This window comes from Macaca thibetana, chromosome 3 (genome assembly GCF_024542745.1).
Source record: "Macaca thibetana thibetana isolate TM-01 chromosome 3, ASM2454274v1, whole genome shotgun sequence".
In the NCBI taxonomy this organism is placed as follows: domain Eukaryota; kingdom Metazoa; phylum Chordata; class Mammalia; order Primates; family Cercopithecidae; genus Macaca; species Macaca thibetana.
In genome coordinates this window covers 93,290,733-93,312,653 of record NC_065580.1, presented here as the reverse complement: position 1 = coordinate 93,312,653, position 21,921 = coordinate 93,290,733, and the positions used below count along the sequence as shown (strand labels likewise).

Genomic DNA, 21,921 nt, shown 5'->3' with positions numbered 1-21,921 from the left:
GCTCTTGCTTTTTGTGTTCCTGTGGTTCTTTGCTTCTCTGTAAGTCTTTTCATCTACTGTTCCCTCCTCCTCCCTGTTTTGAGATTCCATTTCTATTGCTAGAAAGCTATAGCTGGTTGCTGCAATCTACATGCCAGGGGCTTTCGTCTAAGAGTTGATAATGCATTCCTTTCCCATACTACAGTTTATTTTTCTTTTTATGCACACTGGCTATATTCCCTTCCTAGGACTACCATTATGGTGATTTTCACCCCAACATTCAATTCAAGTTCTATGAGATTGGTGTTAAGGTTGTCTTTCCAGTACTTGTTTATCATTGTCTTTTCCCTTATGCTGTATATTTAATTTTATGTCTAAACCAGTTCCCACGTTGAAATAGAGACAGGGGCTTGCTGTGTTACCTAGGCTGGTCTTGAACTTCTGGCTTCAAGTAATCTTCCGATCTTGGCCTCCCAAAGTGCTGGGATTATAGGAATGAGCCACCACACCTGGCTCCAGGTTGTTCTTTTGCTTCCTCCACCTCAACTCTCACTAAAACCAGCAATTGCAGATTTAACTTTGTATGTAATTTAGGTTCAGTCATAACTTTCAGTGCTTTGGGTAGTATAGTGCTGTAAAATATGACAAGCAGTGACACGATAATAGAGAATCTGTCTGGACATCTACTAACAAGGTTTTAATGAGCCACTTGTTGGAAGGCAATTCTCCATGGTCTCTTGCATTTCTGCACATCTTATAAGCAGAGGCTCTGATGACCCTTTGTTTCATGTTATCTTTTGAGGGCGTTTGTAGAACAAACAGCCTTGGAAAATAGTACCTCCAGACAGAGCAAAGGGAGATGCACTTGCAGCCCATTATAAAAGATTCTGGTTCCCTAAACTCCAGTTAATATCCTGCAGTGCAGTCCACCACATGTGCAGGTGTCATCCGGACCTCTTTGCATGGAAATTGGGAGTTGAGGAACTGAAGCAAAAATGATGATACTCTCACAATCTATTGCTGGAAGTAATAAAGTGTTCTTTGTTTCTGACTTAGAATATTGTCTATACCAGCTGGGTGCAGTGGCTCACGCCTGTCATCCCAGCACTTTGGGAGGCTGAGGCGGGTGGATCACCAGAGGTCAGGAGTTTGAGACCAGCCTGACCAACGTGCATAAACCCCGTCTCTACTGAAAATACAAAAATTAGCTGGGCGTAGTAGTGCATGCCTGTAATCCAAAGCTACTCGGAAGGCTGAGGCAGGAGAATAGCTTGAACCCGGGAGGAGGCGGAGGTTGCAGTGAGCTGAGATTGTACCATTACACTCCAGACTGACGACAGAGCGAGACTCCTTCTCAAAAAAAAAAAAGTGTTTATACCAACATCTGTGAAACTGGCAGGCCAGTTTATTATCTTTTATTTATTTATTTTAATGGTCTAAATCACAGAAGATTTTTTTAAAAATATTAACTTTTATTCCCTATTACACATACTATTTTTTGTTATCTTTTAAATAAGATAAAATTGCAGACCCCTCATAGTTCTTGAAACCTCCCTAACTTAATCAGTTACTTCAGCAAGTGAGCATATATGTCATCAGGTTAATTTATAAATATATTTTAAATGGTAAAAGATAACCATACTTGTAAAGAGTTGATTTAATTAGGTTGTTAAATAATAAGTATTGGATGATCCATCCCCTGCCGTCCCCCGCCCCCCACCCTGTCCCTTTTCTATCATTGGTCTTTGTTTTATAAAAGAGGTTTATGAGGGATAAAATATCCTCAGTTGTGTTTTTTTAAAAGTTCAGTAGTTTTTCCTCCAGGCATGGTGGTTCACGCCTGTAATCCCAGCACTTTGGGAGGCTGAGGAGGCTGAGCACTTGAGCCCAGGAGTTCAAGACCAGCCTCGGCAATATAGTGAAACCTTGTCTCTAAAAAAATTTAAAACCTTGGTTATGTGTTTTTCCAAAAATCATTTTGCTCTTCATAGTCTTTCATCCAGTGTAATTTTGGAGTTGTGGTATCTTATTTCTGGGTAAATGACTAATAATGAAAGATAGAACATGCTAAGGGCAACTGTGCCAATTGTGTATATAATGACCATGTGCAGTGGCTCACTGAGAAAGTTGTTTGTTTTTGTCTGGGCATGGTGGTTCACACCTGTAATCCCAGCACTTTGGAAAGCCGATGCAGGTGGATCATTTGAGGTCAGGAGTTTGAGACCAGCCTGGCCAACATAGTGAGATCCTGTCTCTACTAAAAATACAAAAAAATTTAGCTGAGCGTGGCAGCGCGTGCCTGTAATCCTAGCTACTCAGGAGGCTGAGACAGGAGAATAGGTTGAGCCTGGGAGGCAGAGGTGACAGAGGTTGCAGTGAGTCGAGATCATGCCACAACACTCCAGCCTGGGTGACAGAGTGAGACTCTATCTCAAAAAGAAAGGAGTAAGATAGCTTGTTCTTCCTATTGATTAGTCCTGGACACAATTTCATACTCTAATGAAGATTGGAGACTTCTGTAGTGCAGATAAATTTAGATAGTGCTGGTTGGTGTAGATATCATTCTAGCTATCCTAGGTTGGATTACAAAGAAGAAAAAGTCTTGATTGTAAATGTTTTGTCTGCTGGGGGTTTAATTAATACTTTTTTCTCTTCTGTCTTCCTTGATTCAGGATTTAAGAGGGGTGCAGATCCTGGAATGCCTGAGCCAACTGTTTTGAGGTACTGCTCTTAAAACTAAACATTTCAGGGCAAATGTTCATACAGTAGTATTGAATCACTAAGATGTAAAAGAGTAATAGTGGCAGGCCTTTAAATGGAGCTTTATCAGTCAGTATAGTTTTGGGTTATTGGAAAACTGCAACTACTTTCTCTTCCCCTTCCTAATTTGTATTTACTGTACCATGTTATAACTACAATGAAGCACATTTTAACAGAAAAAGAATTTATTATCCTACCACTTTAAAATGCAAACTGTTTTAAATTTCCCATATTCGCATCTTATCCTCATTCAGATGAATACAACCTTTTATATCATTCTGACAAGGGTATGCAGGATTTTGTTTTCACTTAAAATTTGAGTTGCTATCCCATGTATTTTCCAGTTGTGGTTTACCTAGTTTTTTCAATTTTTAAGTATTTTATACAACAATATAATTAACATTTGGGCAGGGTGTGGTGGCTCACACCTGCAATCTCAGCACTTTGGAAAGCCAAGGTGGGAAGATCGTGGGAGGATTGCTTGAGGCTAGGAGTTCAAGACCAGCCTGGGCAACATAGCGAGACCCAACTCTACCAAAAAGAGAAAAAAAGTAAATAATTAACATTTGTGTATACATAGCTTTTATAGATTTTGATTTCCTTATAAATTGTCATGGGATTAATAAAGTATATGAACATTTATGGCTCTTGACTGTCAAATTCCTTTCTCGGAAATGATCTTGCTGGTATGTGTAAGCACTCGTGAAAACTTCACCCACACGGTATACATACTCATATACACATGTATGCATATATGTGCATACTTGTGAAAATTGTATGTATACGTATAATCTCAAACTGGCAGGTTGCTCTGGAGGAAGGACTGATACTTGTGGCACTATGATGATCATGACTACTGCACACTAGTGAATCGGATTTCTGCTTGATCCTGTCTCAGACATCTCTTGTGGGTTGCCCTCACAGACTTTTCACTGACTATTCTAGGGCTTCATTCATTTTCTTCGAACTTTTACTGTAAGCCAGGTTTTTCTAGAGTGGGCAGAAAATACATTATTCACTATCACCTACAATGTGTCAGCCACTGCTTTAGGTGCTTTTTACACAATGTGTCTAGTTGTCACTTCAGAGCAGGTTATACAGTCAGTAGGTGGTGGAATATGTTCTATTTCCAAAGCTCACATTCTTTCCACTAGGTCCATGTGGCCTTCCCCAAGTAATTTTACCTCTTCCTTTACTTAGCACAATGCCATCTGATATGAATTTGCTCCACCACATCTGCCTTGCTGCTCTTTTCTTTTTCAGAGGAAGGTCTTTTTTATTCTCAAAGGGTACTACAATATGTGCCTTCAAATTGTTCACTTCTGCAGTTATTCTCTTTTCCCGGATAAAGTTTTTCAACAAATGATCTTCATGCACTACCTTCCTCTCCTCCCTCTCTTCCTTTAACTGTTTATGGCATGACTTTTAGAAACTGCTTTCAGAGATTCCCCACTAAGTCCTTTTTTCTTAGCCCTTATTCTTTGATCTATCGTTTCCTTTTCTGTAAAATAGGGATTGAGGCAATATATCTGCTGCCTACTAGTTGAGTGGCCTTGGCCTTAGACCAGTTATTTCCTTAGAGAAACATTACCTTGGGAAGCATGAGAGAGAACTACTGAGTCAAGCTGTGTGGCATTTTCCAAGTACTGGAAATTATCATCAAATACCTTTCTCCAAGAAACCATTAACCTTTCTAAGCTTCATTTCCCCTTTTTATCAGTTGGGGATAATAATACCTACATAATAAGGTAGCCATGAGCATTGAATAAGAATATTATATATAAAGTATTAGTACTTGTCAAGTAATATGTGACCAGTAAACTATTAATGATAATTTTTAATCTTTTCAGTGTCATCTTTTTTATCCCCATTTCCTTATCCTATGAAAACAGTGCTCTAGCTATATGATACTGCATGCTAAGTCCCAGAATAAATTATATATATTTTTATGCCTTTGCCCCTATGCTTATGCTCCGTCAGCCTGGAATGCTTTTTCCCCTTAGTTTCCACTGGATGGAAATCTGCTTCTAGAAAAGCCCAATCTCAAATGTTGCCCCTTCCGTAAATCTCTTCCTTCTTTCCTCCTAGCTAAAACTATTCTGTTTTTTGTGTTTCCATAGTTTTCTTTTTTTCTTTTTAATTTTTATAGAGGCAGGATCTCACCATATTGCCTAGTCTGGTCTCAAACTCCTGGGATCAAGTGCTGAGATTATAGGCATGGGCCACTGCGTCCAGCCCCTTAGTATCCTTTTGTATCTGTCATTCTCTGCCTTGTAGCTATAATATATTTTGTCTCATAAGCACCTAAAGTAATTGCTCAACAAGTATTGAATTAACTTAATGACACTCATCTCTTGATGGTCTTCTGTGGGTTTTTTATATTTTATTTTAGTTTTTTTTTTGTAGAGACAGGGTCTCACTGTGTTGCCCAGTCTGGTCTTGAACTTCTGGGCTCAAAAAACAATCCTCCCACCTGGCCTCCCAAGGTGCTAGGATTACAAGCATGAGCCACAGCACCTGGCCATCTTGGTGGTCCTTTGGACAGGAATTGACAAAGCATCACATCTTGTACAAATTTTAGGCTGGACCAGCATGCTGGGAAGTAACATTTTTTTGTGCCCTAGGTGATTTAGGATACAGAAGTGGGGAGAGAATGTGTCTTTCTGTTGTCCTTTTTTGAGGCTTCTCTCCTTCCTGGTGCTAACCCTCTTGATCTTTTCTGTCATTAAGGACATCTTAATGGTTTCCTTCCAGAGGCATTTGTGTTTTAGGAAAGAATTGAGTGACTGCCTGCAAAGGGTTACTCAGTTAAGGAATTTCATGTACTGTGCTCCCTGCACTGGGAAGAGTAATTAGAGAGATCTGAGCTGCCTGATCTGTACTATGAAAGGAACAGAATTATACCTGCTATGGTTTTTATTAACATAAAATTTGTTTATTAATATAAAGTCTATTGTTTCTATATATATTTATTGTGTATATAATACTTATGTAAATAATACAGTTAAGGATCTACTAGTTTGTTTCCCTTGCCAAGTTGTTGGGTTCTTTGAGATTAGGACCACTTTCATCTTAGTATCATCCTCTTTCACCCAGGATGGCTCATTGTATGTGGTCAGCAAATGTTGGTTGACATGAATGCCTTATTCAAAAGTCCTTTAATATATGAGGGGCAGTGTTTTAGTAAAATATTTAGGCAAAATATGTGCATATCAAGGTTAAGAGAATCATTTCCATTATCTGCATAAGGCTGAGCAAAATTTCCTTTTTATATTTTTGCTGCCCATTACCATTGAAGAAGAGACCTTTATAGATCTTTTTTTGTGTGTTTTCTTCTGTCACCCAGGCTGGAGTGCAGTGGCACAGTCATGGCTTACTGCAGCCTTGACCTCCTGAGCTCAGGTTGTCCTCCCACCTCAGCCTCCTGAGTAGCCGGGACAGCAAGCACGCGTTACCACGCCTGGCTTTTTTTTTTTGGATTTGGAGTCTTGCTCTGTCGCCCAGGCTGGAGTGCAATGGCCCAATCTCGGCACACTGCAGCCTCTACCTCCCAGATTCAAGCGATTCTCCTGCATCAGCCTCCTGAGTAGCTGGGATTACAGGCGTGCACCATGAAGCCTGGCTAATCTTTTTTTTTTTTTTTTTTTTTTTTAGTGGAGACAGGATTTCACCATGTTGGTCAGGCTGGTTTTTTTTTTTTTTGTTGTTGAGATGGAGTCTCGATCTGTGTTGCCCAGGCTGGAGTGCAGTGGTGCGATCTCGACTCACTGCAACCTCCGCCACCCGGGTTCACTGCATTCTCCTGCCGAGTAGCTGGGACTACAGGTGCCTGCCATAATGCCCAGCTAATTTTTGTGTGTGTGTTTTTGGTAGAGACGGGGTTTCACCATGTTAGCCAGGATGGTCTCGATCTCCTGACCTCGTGATCCACTCGCCTTGGCCTCCCAAAGTGCTGGGATTACAGGCGTGAGCCACTGCGCCCAGCCTTTTTTATTTTTTTTAAGAGACAGGGTTTCACCATGTTTCCAAGGCTGGTTTCGTACTCGTGGGCTCAGGCGATCCACCCGCCTCAGCCTCCAAAGTGCTGGGATTACAGGCATGAGCTATCATGCCTGGTCAGTAATTTATTTTTATATTTTCACTGTGTGCAAAAATACTTAAGAGTTTAAGGGGAGATTTTAATACACAATGAAAATTGGAAATAGATGTGTGTTTTCTTCTTAGGCACAGGGAAATTTCTTTTTTTTTTTTTTTTTTTTTGCGACGGAATGTCGCCCTGTCACCCAGGCTGGAGTGCAGTGGCGTGATCTTGGCTCACTGCAAGCTCCGCCTCCTGGGTTCATGCTGTTCTCCTGCCTCAGCCTCCCGAGTAGCTGGGATTACAGGCGCCCACCACCATGCCTGGCTAATTTTTTTTTTTTTGTATTTTTAGTAGAGACGGGATTTCACAGTGTTAGCCAGGATGGTCTTGATCTCCTGGCTTCGTGATCCACCCGCCTTGGCCTCCCAAAGTGCTGGGATTACAGGCGTGAGCCACTGCGCCTTTCACTGCACTTTTCAGTTTGGCTGAAAATATTTTTTAAAAATAAACTACAAAACTGTCATTGTCATTTAATAATGCAATTTTATTCAATGGGCCACATTTTTAAGCAGCCGGATTTAGAAATGAAACCATCTCTTTGCTCCTGAAACCATCTCTTTGCTCCTTCTTAGACTCTATTGGAGTCAGCAAATGATTTGGGAGTTGGGCTTCTTAGTGACTGGAATGTTTGGGGTAAGAGTTAGTTGAGGTGGAAGTGGAGGCTAATTGCTCCCTAGGAACCTAATGGTTGTAAGAGCACTTAGGCCACATCCCACTCTGCCCTCTTAAATGATATAACTATCTCAGATCCTCAATTTCCACATTAAAATAGGGATCGTAGTTGGGAGTTATGAACTTTCCTCAGTGTCTAATGCACAGAAACCATTCAATAAATGTTATTTTAGTATTACTGATGTTGCATCTAATAATGAGATAGCTTTGTTTTCTGGGTTTATCAGGCTTACCTGTTAATGGAAATCAGTAATCGTTTTCCTTTTGATTGACTTCATTTTGTGTCTGCTCACATTTTTGTTTTTGTTTATGATAGGTAACTGCACTCAGAAGTAACTAAAGTGTATTTTAATACAGTTCTGTATGTTTAATTTGTTTGTTTGGTGCGATTGATCCTTGTCTTTTCATAACTCTGAATTTGATAGATGAGGAAACAAACATAAATGTATAAAATTTTCTAGGTCTTAGGTTATGTGTAGAAGATTTTTATTTTGGAATTTAATTTCTTTCTCCTCTTCACAAACATTTTAGCCTACTTTGGGGATAAAGGATTAATTGGTCTTCTGGATTTGGAGGCAATCAGCGGACAGCATGGAAGATGTGTGCTCTGGCTTGGATAAGAAATGGGACATCGTTCAGTCACTAGTTGGATGGCACAAGGCCCTTCACAGATGCATCTGTAGCAGAGTGGAACTTGTACTAACTTATGATAGAATGTATCAGAATAAATGTTTTTAACAATGTTATGCTTGAGTCTTTTTTGAATTGAACATGCTAGGATTATCAGGTAAAAATTAAGCCTTTTGGTACTTTTTTAAAACAGGGAATTTGTGTATGTACCTAGGTGCTGTTTACACTTGTAAATCCTAGCACTTTGGGAGACAAAGGTGGGTGGATCATGACATAAAAAAAATTTTCCATGTTAATTCCTGCCCATTGACCTAACATATGGATTACAGTTTACCTTTACAGTGAATTAATAACTCCTTCTAGGGTATTCCGAGGTAGTAAGAATACAGATAGTTCTCAGTTTGTGACAAACCAAACTGTCACTTCCTCCTCTGCATTAAAGTTCTGAGCGCAAGAAATAAAGGTCCTGGTGGCTCTGTTGCTAGGGGATGGGAATGGCACTGGAGAGTTGTGTGATTTATTTGTAGGTTAAATGTGAGTCTAAAGTTTCCCTCAGTTATATTAGGAAACTAGAGCTGGCTGGGCAAGAGCCCGTGGAGAGCTACATGGAATAGTAGCACTGTTTTCGGGTAGAAAGAAAGGCAGCTAATGAATGGAAACTAGTTTTCAGTTCTAGATACTGGTTTCCTGGGACCTTCACCTCTATTTAAATCCTACTTCTATTTAGTTTTTTCCATTCTTCTAACAAAATAGCATTATTTACTACGTTTGGCCATTGTTACTAATACAAGAAAGCAGAACCTGAAACAAACAGTTTGGAAAGAGCCTATTGGGTTGAGTATTTTAAGCATCCAGTATTTAGGCATGATCATGACTATAATCCCTCTCAGGTGCTGGGAGCTGCCATCACCAGAAAGTTCTTATTTCTAATGTAAAACCCTCTTAGCTATTTAAGCCTATTTCCTCAAGGCTTGTTACTTTTGCCATGGAGACGTAGAAGACTATTGTGGTGTCTTGTTGCATAAGGGGATTTTAAAGTGGAATTCTTGAGAGCTAACTGCAGGAAATCAGTTTGGTAAGTACTTAATGTAATTGCTTCAGCATCTCTGTGAATCTAGGCGTGTGTAATTTTGCTGAAAATTGAGCACAGTATTAAAATTCCATGGAATTGCTTAAGTTTGTGGTTCCCCCCAATCCTTTTTGCCAAGTGCATTGTCAGGGAACTTTTGTTTAGTATTTTGTTTAGACGTTTTTCTTCTGTTTCTCACTTGGGATTTTCAGAAATTGAGAAAGCTGTGTCAGGTATCTGTTTTGTTTAAATAGTAATGTGAATGGTAAACATAACTGGTTGTGGTTTTTTTTTTTTTTTTTTTTTTTTTGAGATGGAGTCCCGCTCTGTCGCCAGGCTGGAGTGCAGTGATGTGATTTCGGTTCACTGCAACCTCCGCCTCCCTGGTTCAAGTGATTCCCCTGCCTCAGTCTCCCGAGTAGCTGGGACTATAGGCGCATGCCACTATACCTGGCCAATATTTTGTATTTTAGTAGAGATGGGGTTTCACCGTGTTGGCCAGGATGGTCTCGATCTCCTGACCTTGTGATCTGCCCGCCTCGGCCTCCCAAAGTGCTGGGATTACGGGTGTGAGGCACCACGCCTGGTCTGGTTGTGTTCTTTTAAGGATGACCTTTGTGAACGCCAAATGTCTGAGACAGGTTTCAGTCAATTTATAAAGTTTATTTTGCCAAGGTTAAGGATGCTCCCATGACACAGCCTCAGGAAGTCCTGAGGCGGTGTGCCCAAGGTGGTCAGGGTATGTAGTTTGCTTTTATACATTTTAGGGAGACATGAGACATAAATATGTCTAAGATGTACATTGGTTTGGTCTGGTAAGGTGGGACAACTCGAAGTGGGGACTTCCTAGACAAAAGGTTGCATTCTTTTGAGTCCTTGATCAGCCTGAATACACAATTTAGTCTGGCTCAGTGAGTCTGCATTTTTTACATAAATAGCGCAGAGGAAGCAATCATAATGCATGTGTCTCAGGTGAGTCTCAGAAGGATGACTTTGAGTTCTGTCTATCCTTTGTCCACAAGGAATTTCCTGTGGGCAAATTGTGAGGGAGGTATGTAGCTTCTTTTCTTTGTGGCTGTCTCATTTAGGAATAAAGTGGGAGGCAGGTTGGCCTGACAGTTCCCAGCTTGACTTTTCTTTTGGCTTAGTGATTTGAGGGGTCCTGAGATTTATTTTCCTTTCATACCTTATAGCTGTCTATAAAACCTCAGAAATTTTAAAATAAGGCATCCAGAATTAGGAAGGAACCAGCTCCCTGATCTCACATCTAAGGAAGCTAAGGAACAGAGTTTAAGCACTTCTTCAGGGTACAGCCTAAGAGCTGAGACTACTACACAGTTTAATGTGTATATATATATATATATATAGTAAAGTTTGTGAAATGTTTAAGCTCCCACATTTTATGAGTTTTAGTTTTTAGGACAGTACAATTCAAGCATTTATTGATTTCTGTTCTGTGTTAGACACTAGAGAGTCGTTATGACTGAGATTATTCCTGACCTTGATTAGCTTATGGAAAAACACTGAGCTGGTAGGACCTGATTTGAGTCCTGGCCCTGTCAGTTCTAGAACCTTTGGTGAAATCACTTTTGGTTTTTTTATTGGGAGAACAAGGCCTCTGTGTTGCCCAGGCAGGTCTCAAACTTCTGGGCTCAAGCTATCCTGCCTCTGCCTCCCAAAGTGCTGGGATTATAGGTGTGAGCCACCGCGCCTGGCTGAAGTCACTTAATCTTTAGATTCCTTCCACAAGATAGGAACAACAATACCTGCCCCAGGATATTATTTTCTAAACTAATGGTTTTCATAGCTGGTCCCAGACTAGCTTCACCTGGAAACTTGTTAAAATGCACATTTTCAAGTCTTACTCCAGACCTGAATCAGAAACTGGTGATGAGGCCCAGCAATGTGGGTGTGTCTGTGCGTGTTTCATTTCCTCAAACATTATTTTAACCATATTTTGAGAAAATTGTAGAGTTGTATACAGTGTAAGAAATGATACAGAAAGATCCCTGTATCCTTTACAGTTTCCCCCAGTGGTAATATCTTGTGTGAACCCCAATTATCGGAGACGAATCTCAATTAGGAAGTTTATTTTGCCAAAGTTAAGGATGTGCACGCACCTGTGACAGCCTCAGGAGGTCCTCACAGCATGTGCCCAAGGTGGTTGGGGCACAGCTTGTTTTTATACATTTTAGGGAGACACAAGACTTCAATCAGTATATGTAAGATAAATATTGGTTTGGTCCAGGAAGGTGGGACAATTCGAAATGAGGTAGGGGGCTTCCAGGTCACAGGTAGATAAGAGACAAATGGTTGTATTGTTTTGAGTTTCTGATTAGCCTTTCCAAATGAGTCAATCAGATATATGTTTATCTCAGTGGACAGAAGCATGACTTTGAATAGAATGGATGGCAGGTTTGTCCCAAGCAGTTCCCAGCTTGACTTTTCCCTTTAGCTTAGTGATTTTAGTGTCCCAAGACTTATTTTCCGTTCACACTTGCAAAGCTGTGGTCAGCATCAGGATATTGACATTGATGAAGTCAAGAAAGAACATCTGTCACCACAAGGATCCCTTGTGTGGTGGGATATAGTCAACCTTTCTCCTCCTACCCTGCCCCTACCCCTAACCCCTGGCAACCAGGAAATCTGTTAACTACTTTTATAATTTTGTCATGTCAAGCAAGTTATATAAATGGAATCAGACAGCCTTTGGGTTTGGCTTTTTTCAGTCAGCATAATTCTCTGTAGATTTATCAAAATAGTTTCTTCTTTTTTATTGCTGAGTAGTATTCCATGGAATGGATGTACAAGGATGACATCTGGGCTCCCAATTTTTAGCTGTTACGAGCAAAGCTGCTATGAGCATTCATGTACAGGTTTTTGTTTGATTAATCTGTGATTTAACAAATCACAGGTGCTTCTGATGCAAGTCAGGTTTGAGAACTTCCCCAGACTTGCAGAAGCCTTCTTGCTCTCTCCTATGTATTACAGTGTGCTCTCAATGGAACATCCAGAGTGATCCTTTTAAAAATAAGATCACATCACATCCTGATCAAAGTTTTCCAGTGATTTCCCATCTCACTGGGAATGAAATCCCAAGTACTTACTTTCCGTGACCTGCAAGACCCTATATCATCTGACCTTCTGCATCTTTGGTCTCTTTGTTGCCTATGATTCATCACCCACATTTGCTTGCACTCTTGCTGTTTTGTTCCTATCCAGAGAAAGGCCAAGTATAGTCTCACCTTGTAGTCTGTACTACCTATTCCCTGCTGGAACTCTCTCCTCCCAGATATCTATATGGTTGGCTTCCTCTATTTCAGTCTGCCTAAATGTCATCTTGTTAGAGGGCTTCCCTGATCCTTTAAAATAGAAGACCCTAAACCTGTGTTGCGGATGCAGAATTTTTGCTCCTTAGTTAGCTAAATCCAGGTTCTTGTATCATGACCAGGAGAAATCAGGCACGCAGACACATTAAAGGGTGAGGAGAGCTGAATTTATTGGGTGAGAAGGAAAAAAGGAAAAAAAAACTCTCAGCAAAGTGAGAGGGGGTCCTGCTAACAGAGGGAACCCCCTACCACCTCCTAGATTGAATAGCAGGCCACCACACACATTGGCTGGAGAGACCAGGCTCCTCCCCACTGCACAGGGTGAGAACTTCCCGTGGCTCCACCCCGTTCCCCCAGTGTACATGTGGGCATTATTCAGAAAGAGTCAGTTGGGAAAGGGCAGGCAAATGGGCAGTTCTCCCTGAGGGTCAAGGATTTCATCTGGGACCAGCAGTCCAGTCCCTCAGACTTCGGGCTGTTTTAGGCTTGACGGTGGGGTTTGCCAGGGACTGTTGACTGTCTCCTGTGTCTATCATTCTCTTCTCTAAAGAAGTACATCTAATTGCCGTTAGATAAGGATAAGGATGAGGACAAAGATCAATCTTAACTGCTTCCTTCTGGCAGGGGGCGCTGTTTTGGGAAGACAGCAGTCAGAACTCCTGTAGAGGCCTATCTAAGGGTCTCTGGCGAAAGGGGCCATTATCTGAGGCTCTGGTTGTATGACCATTTGAAGTTTGATGTCCTGAAGGCAAGACGAGACAAACTGGGTTATTAGAACACATGTATCAAAACAAAACAAGGGGAGTGTAAGGACAGCTCAAAAATCCTGAGGCCTTTTATCAGTTTGCATAGGGATAGGGAAGCCAAAATCTGTCTGGTTAAAAAGACAAACAAACAAAAAAACTTTACCCTTTTGCTGGCATGTGAGGCTTCTGGGTTCCCTTCCCTAAGCCCAATCCTAAGTCAACCAGTTTAAGGTTTGGTAAATTAACTCTTCACAGTTTAGAGGATGTATCTAAGGGAAGCATCCCATAGTACGGTGACACAATTACGTATCTGTGAAGTAAGAAGAGAGGAGGAAAAAGGAAAAAAAGTGTTTCTTTCAAAGGAGTCCCAGGGGTTCAGTATGCATTTGAAAGGGGTACAGACTGAAGATGAATGGCTACTTATTTAGAAAGGAGGGACCGAGGCATCCCAGGTTCCCTTCTCTTCCTAGTAAATACCCATGGTACGTGAGGGAGAGAAAGTGAGGTGTTCCTCTCTTCTTCCTTTCCTCCAATCTCGTATCCCCGAGTCCCGGTGACTGTGACAGTGTGTTGCCCATGGATGCTAAAATGGCTTTTACTCATGTTAACAGGGGGGCCTAGGGACTGGGAATATTCACTCTTACCCATGTATGCCCTATCTCCTGTGCTGTCAGTAGCCTTTGAATTCCTTAGACGTCATTTATGCCATGGATACTAGCATGAACTTTATCCATGAAATGGGAAGCTTGGCTTAATTGGCAGGAATCAGTCACGCTAACCTGCATTGTGTCTTTTAACTTTTGTTGTGTGCCTCTGGATCCCTCAGATCCAGTTTTCTTTCTTAGGACATTGACCTGAAGCTTGGAATTAAGTTTGGGACAAAAATGTGTCTTAGGGGCATTGCATGGACTCCTTATCATAAGCTGAATACTAAGGTGAAGCTGTGGAATTGAGTCCTCCTCTAACGAGGGAGAGAAAAGGATGTATTGTGACATACCCAGATAACTGGTGGCTGTAGCTATGCTTGCTAAGATTTGGGTGCATGTGGCTTGTCTTTGGTTAGCTCCCTTGGTCTTTCTCCAAAAGGAAACCTCCGAGTGATGGGCACCCTATTTATTCCCGTCACCTGGCAGGGTCTGTAGGATAATTGCTCAGCATTAAAATATTGATCCAGATTTTTACATTATCCATCCCATTTTGTTCCTTTTGAGCTATAGTTAGAGATCGCTGGATGATTCACAGGAATTAGCAGGGTCAGTCTAAAATGTAGGCAAAAACTTAAAAACAACTAATGAATCTAGAACTTAATGACAAATGTATGATAAGTTTTGAAAAATAATTTGTCTTTCCCATACTCATTTCTGTTAAAAACAAACCATGATAAGACTGAGTTGTTTGCAGAATAGACTAGTCTTATATTTGGCTTGATTGTTTGCATAAAGTACAGCAAGAATAATTATTTTTACATAGGCCTTGTAGATTGGCTTTGATGGAACTCTGATCCACAATAAATCTCAGGACTTTCTAAAACCGAGCCTAGCCATTAGTTTGTACCATCAAATACTTGTAAGTTGGGTGATCCTCTCCTCTTAAGGTCCTGAGATAAAGTTGGAGCTCTTGGGCCTGTCAGAAAGTGACATTCTTTACTTATCACAGGTCAGGAACTCTGTACAGGGACTGTGTAGACAAGGTGTGAGGCCAGTTTTCCCAAGGTGCTTTTATTGGCTCTACAAGTTGAGCTTGACTCCTTAAAGGGAAACACACCCTTCCAGTCAAAACCTTGGTAAGACAACCAGTTTCTACAATTGTGTCATGTTGCAAAAGAAAATGGATTCTTACTGCACTGATGCAAATAACTATATTGCCATTTCAAGTTAAGAATACACACAACTAGTTTCCAAATTCTGGAGAAGCCAGGCAGAAAGAGAGAGAGAGAAATATGCTCCAAATTTTGTTCACAGGAGTTTACCTTACTCAATTATTAAAGGCTGCAAATAGTTCAAAATAAGCTTCCTTGAGTCTGAAAAACAAAACAAGAATCAGCAGTGTTCCAGGCAAAAGTAAAAAGGATTACTTCAGTTTTCTATTAGTTCAGTCCTTTCCATTAATTCTTGTTTTGCTTGATATTCATGAACATGTTAGCTCTTCGTGAGTCCTGTATGTTTTTCCTTTATTCCAGTGTCACAATCTTCAAAGGTATCAGAAACCTGCATTTGAGAGCACCTGTTAAAGTTCTATAGCTGATTAAACACCATCTTCTGAAGATCAAAACAAGGCAACAATTGTCTGTAAGTAACAAAATGTCCAGGGTAGTTACAGTCAGAAACATGATTGACAAAGAAATTTGGTTTATTTCTGTGGTTTACAATAACTTAACCACCTTAATTGTGATTGATAGCATATACTCAGGCATTAGAATTTTAGAAATCCCATATAATTTTGGAACATATATTAATATTCACTAAACCTATATTAATATAGGTATTTAATATTAAGAAGCTGTTAATTACCTATATTAATATAGGCAATACAGGTTAGTGAATATTAAAATTAATGTTAATAAATATAAATATTAATCAATATTGATATCAATAATATTGATATCAGTAATATTATCATAATAATATCAACATTAATATATAACACCATAATATCAACATTAACATATTAACATTGTAATATCAACATTAATATATTAATATATCATCATTAATATATTACCAAAATATGAACATTAATATATTAACATAACATCAACATTAATATATTAATAGTAATAATATCAACATTAATATAGTAATATCAACATTAATATATTAATATAATATTAATAATATCAACATTAATATATCAATATTCACTAACCTAAAGAAGATTAAACAACATTTTGGCAATCCTGTGTACCTAGACATGTCTGGTAATTCTGTTTATCTCTCTTCTGGATGTTCCAGGGGCCCTCTATAGCATCCAAAAGCCAGGTGTCAGGAAAGACAGTTTTGAAATAGAAGTTTGATTTTGGGAAGCCTGTTAAATGTTAGAGGTTTAAAACACTTGATGCTATGAAATAAAATTCCAGATTACCATAACTTATTTATTTTGCCAAAATGATGACTCAGAAATGTAAATGCAGGGAGGGCACGGTGGCTGAAGCCTGTAATTTCAGCATTTTGGGAGGCCAAGACAGGTGGATCCCTTGAGGTCAGGAGATCGAGACCAGCCTGGCCAACATGATGAGACCCCCGTCTCTACTAAAAATACAAAATTAGCCAGGCATGGTGGTGGGTGCCTATAATCCCAGCTACTCAGGAGGCTGAGGCAGGAGAATTGCTTGAATGCAGGAGGCAGAGGCTGCAGTGAGCCGAGATTGTACCACTGTACTCCAGCCTGAGTGACAAAGTGAGACTCCATCTCAAAAAGAAAAAAAAAAAAAAAGAAATTTGAAAGCAGAAACCTTTTGTAACTTTTTACAAATTTTGCTAAAGAGCAGATTGGTGCTGAGTAGCTTGTGCTTTTATTTCAGTGTTTAATTTACAGAAAAGCCATATTTGAATTTAGCCAATATGTTCACACACAGAATTTCTTTTGCAAGATTAATTTTTACATTCCTTTCACAACTTGTTTGAACTTTTAGCTTTATTTTATCTAATTCAAAACAATCCTTTAACCTTAGGCAAGAATTTTACATTTCCACACCTTCCTATAATCTTTTATTAAAAACACATTTTACTGTTCTTATACAACTCACATGTATTTCTCACAAATCTATTTCCAGTAGTCTCAATTACATGTTACAATGGTAACTCCTAGCATTTTTTAACTTTAATGTAAAACCTGGTAAGTTGTTGTTGTTGTTGTTGTTGTTATTTTGAGACAGAGTCTTACTCTGTCGCCCAGGCTGGAGTGCAGTGGCACGATCTCGGCTCACTGCAAGCCCCGCAGTGAGCTTCTGACTCAACCTCCCGAGTAGCTGGGACTACAGGCGCCCGCCACCACGCCCAGCTAATTTTTTGTATTTTTAGTAGAGTTGGGGTTTCACCGTGTTAGCCAGGATGGTCTCGATCTCCTGACCTCGTGATCCGCCCATCTTGGCCTCCCAAAGTGCTGGGATTACAGGCGTGAGCCACCGCGCCTGGCAAGTTGTTTTAATTATGTACTAGGTACAGCCAAGTTTTGACTTCTGGCATAATTAAGGGTGTGGTTAATTCCACATGTCCCCAGACCTTACCAGTTTTGAAGCAGGCAAATCGAACAGTTCTCAAAAACCACAAAGCAGTTTATAGCCTTAAAGCATTTTGTAAACCTAGTATCTGATCTGAATAATTTTGTCCACCTATTTACATTTTGATGGCATTTGCATTTTACCAATAATCTTTAAGGCTATTTTTATTTCTCAGAGACTAAAGTCATGTGAACTAAAAGTTACCACCGCTTTTATCTTCCCTTTAAAAAATATTTGATCCAAGCACTAATCCTTCTTTCAGTCAATTAATTAGAGCTCTTTTTAATAGACATCACACACAACATATATAACTACACAGACAGGCAAAGAAAATCCAGTGCCCATAAGACTTTTCATTTGCAGCCTCCTAATTGGATTATTTGCCTCTGGGTGGAGCCCTTCAAGAGCAAGGCTAGGAAAACATGCAGTTTTTAGGATCTAATAAACAGGTACAGCTAGAAGGCAAAAACAGATTTTGAGAGGGATCCATGAGGAAAACAGAGGTCTCTCTCTTCGTGTGTATTAAGAGTGGCAAGGCAAAATAGAAATAATTCAGTTGGCTGAGATAAAACCCTAAAACCCCTTTCCAGCAAAACAAGAACCAAGAAGAGAAAAATATAAAGGCCTTTTTAATATACCTATAACTTGGATATCCACTTTTAATTAAGCTGAGTACTCTTTAAGAAAATCCTTTTAAATCCCTTGTTACCCAATTTTAGCTGGGCCAAGTGGCCAATATTTCTGGCTTTCAAACTTTACTAAAGGTGACCTCCCTGGTGCTCAGAGAAAGGAAAATCCAAGGTGATTCATGGAGAGAAAGAGAATCAACAAATGATAAAGGTAATGCAGATATAAAACTAGAAAAGACTCATTCCCTCAGCCAGGATTGAACCTGGGCCACCACTGTAAAATGGCAAAAGCTAAAACAAAGCAATGCCAGGTGGCTACAGGTCACACTTGCAAGGATGTAAAACAAGATGGAGGCCTGCAGCAAAGTTTGCTACTGACCATATAGAAAGACATGCAAAGCACACCAGATTGGATACAGCTTAAGACCAACCTCACAAATCCTTTTTCATAATTAAAACTTTACAGATAATATAAACTGTTAAGTTAGGGGCTTGGCCTAGTAAAATGTCTTCTAAAAAGAAGAAAAGCCTCTTGCATTAAAGTTAACTCCTGACCTCGTGGAGAAAAGAAAAAAAAACAGCTTAAATGCAGGGCTGTGTTAACTGCTGAAAGGGTGGAGAAAAGAAAAAAGAAGTATGGAGAAGAACCTCTTATGCAAATAGGTTCCTCCAACAGGGAGACTAACTTAATTGCTGTCTGACAGAGCTGGACCCCCTGGTCAGGGGAGGGGAAGACACTGTGGATGTGTGATGGCGAATGCTGGCCATTCTGCCTCCTGGCACCCTTGGGCCATGTGCCTCAGCCCCAGCCTGTCTCCTGGCACCCTTGGGCCATGCACCTCAGCCCCAGCGGGGAGGAGAAGGTGCTGGGGAGCTGCCATTTGCCCATCCATCTCATGCATACCTATGGCTATTGAGGGGCGGGGGGAATGCAGTTTCCTCTACCCTCAGAAGTCCTAGAATGAAAAGGCTTAGAAGCGAAAGGGAAAAATATTTTTTTGTTCACATCTTACTCACCCTTCCTTGATCCCCAGATGGGCCACCAGAATGATGCAGAAGTTTTGCTCCTTAGTTTAGCTAAATCCAGGTTTTTGTGTCACGACCAGGAGAAATTAGGCACATGGACACATTGAAGGGAGAGGAGGGCTGGATTCATTGGCGAAAAGGAAAAAAGAAAAAAAAACCTCAGCAAAGTGACAGGGCATTCTGCTAATAGGCCCCTACCTCCCAGGTTGAACACTAGGCCACCACACACAGAAGCTGAAAAGACCAGCCTCCTCCCCTGGCATAAGGCGTGAACTTCCCATGGCCCCGCCCCATTTTCCCAGCGTGCATGTAGGCATTATTCCGAAAGAACCAGTCAGGAAAGGGCAGGCAAACAGGGGCGGTTCTCCCTCAGGGTCGTGGGTTTCATCTGGGACCAGCAGTCCGGTCCCTCAGCCTTCAGGTTGTTTTAGATTTGAAGGTGTGGTTTTGCCGGGGACCCTTGACTGTCTCCTGTCTCTATCATTGCCTCCCCATCATTCTCTCCTTTAATCTCACTTTTTCTTCAAAGAAGTTTTACCCACCTGATATATACATGTAAAGTTATAATTTAACATATGTATATGTGTGTATATGTATATATACATACATATATATTTCTTGTCTCCTGCCTGTAGAATGTAAGCACCATAAATACAGGACAGTGTCTTCTGCTGTAATTTTGGAGCCTAGCACAGGTCCTGGCACATGGTAGGTGTTCAATGAAAATGAACGGATGGATTATAGAATTATACATATTAAGTATAAAATGCTTTGTGAACTGGATACTGGCATAATGTGAATCATAAAGGGCTAATATTTTTCACTATGTTAGTCATAATGGGTAATTGCAGTCCTGGCCAAGGACTTGACATCGGAGGATGCTGGGAGGAGGTGACATGGGAGAGAGAATGTTTACTGTGACTTGGCAGTTTATTCATTTAGTCCCCACAACAACCCTGGGCATTATCTCTATTTTGCAAATGAAACAGCCATGGGTAATTTTCTCCAAAGCACAGGAAAAACGGATTTGGACCCAGTCTGCTAACCAGATGCTTATGGTCCTATTACTGGTATGCGCTACTTTTCAAAATAATTTATACAATGGATGAAGGCTGGGTGCAGTGGCTTGGGCCTGTAATCCCAGCACTTTAGGAGGGCAAGGCGGGTGGATCACTTGAGCCCAGGAGTTTGAGACCAGCCTGGCCAACATGGTGAAACCCTGTCTCTAAAAATTACAAAAATTAGCTGTGTGTGGTGGCAGTCACCTTTAATCCCAGCTACTCAGGAGGCTGAGGCAGAAGAATTGCTTGAACCTGGCAGGCGGAGGTTGCAGTGAACCGAGATTACCTGCACTCCAGCCTGGGTGACAGAGCAAGACTCCGGCTCAAAAAAAAAAAAAAAAAAAAAAAAAAAAAAAAAAAATTATACAATGGATGAAATGGTATACAGACAATTACAAAAACTAAATTTCAAGTTCCATAGAGAGGGCCCATGTACCTTACCCAACAGTCAGTGCCTTACATTATACACATAGAATGGTCAAATTTGTATCATAAATTTAACTTCTTTCTCTCTCTCTTTTTTCTGAGACAGGGTCTTACTCTGTCATCCAGGCTGGAGTGCGGTGGCATGAACATGGCTCAGTGCAGCCTCGACCTCCTGGGCTCAGGTGATCTGTCCACCTAAGCATCCCGGGTATGCTACTATGCCTAGCTAATTTTTTGTATTTTTTGTAGAGACCGAGTTTCACCATGTTGCCCAGGCTGGTCTTGAACTCCTGAACTAAGTGATCTACCCGCCTCAGCCTCCCAACATTTTGGGATTACTGGTGTAAGCCACTGTGCCTGGCCGTAAATTTAACTTCTTTGAAATTAATGTGTTAACAATAGTAAACACTAAACATTTATTTTTCTGATCTTTCCTTAAATAGCCTACATTTTTATTGTGTCTATTACATGCAAAACAATGAACAGATCTTTTTTTGTTTTTTGAGACGGAGTCTCGCTCTGTCATCCTGGCTGGAGTGCAATGGAGTGATCTCAGCTCACTGGAACCTCCACCTCCTGGGTTCAAGTGTTTCTCTTGCCTCAGCCTCCTGAGTAGCTGGGATTACAGGTGTCCACCACCACGCCCAGCTAATTTTTGTATTTTTAGTAGAGACAGGGTTTCACCATGTTGCTCAGGCTGGTCTCAAACTCCTGACCTCAGGTGATCCACCCACTTTAGCCTCCCAAAGTGCTAAGATTATAGGCATGAGCCACCGTACTCAGCCACAATGAACAGATCTTAAATGCACATGCAATTTGTTGAGTGTTGCCAATTGAGTATATCCTGTAACCACCACACCAAGATAGGGACCAGGATCTCTTGAACCTCGTATCCTTAGTGTACCATACATGGTAGATGCTCAATAAATGTGTAATTTTGGTTTTTCTCTGCTGAACAGTCCAGGGGGATTTTTAAATTAAATATTAAAAATATTGATGTTGACATAGATAAACTAATATGGGAAATTTTAGCTGATGCTCTCCTTTTCTGTCAGAAGCAAAGTTATAAGGATATTAAAAGGTGAATAATAATCTTGGAGTTTTACTCAAAACTGAGTTAAAAAAAAGTACGCAGCAGCACTTTCTCTTCTTTATCCTCCTGCCTCAAGGATAGCCCAGATGAGAAAATAAGGAAAGGGGCATGGAAACAGGGTGAGAAAAAACACTTTTCTTC

At 40.5% G+C, this 21,921-nt stretch overlaps 2 protein-coding genes across 30 annotated transcripts in view; one reads left to right on the top strand and one right to left on the bottom strand.

The window, feature by feature from the left end:
• TOMM7 (translocase of outer mitochondrial membrane 7) overlaps positions 1-8,298 on the top strand; it is a 540,985-nt gene extending 532,687 nt beyond the window's left edge. For all 29 annotated transcript variants that reach the window (XM_050783160.1, XM_050783162.1, XM_050783176.1 and 26 more), the window contains exons 3-4: positions 2,652-2,700; positions 8,084-8,298. In XM_050783160.1, the coding sequence (XP_050639117.1) occupies positions 2,652-2,700; positions 8,084-8,099 (65 nt within the window). In that variant the 3' untranslated portion in view covers positions 8,100-8,298. The remainder of the gene's footprint in view (positions 1-2,651; positions 2,701-8,083) is intronic.
• Positions 1-21,921, bottom strand: part of NUP42 (nucleoporin 42) — a 1,164,542-nt gene that overhangs the window by 367,815 nt on the left and 774,806 nt on the right. The window lies entirely within an intron of this gene.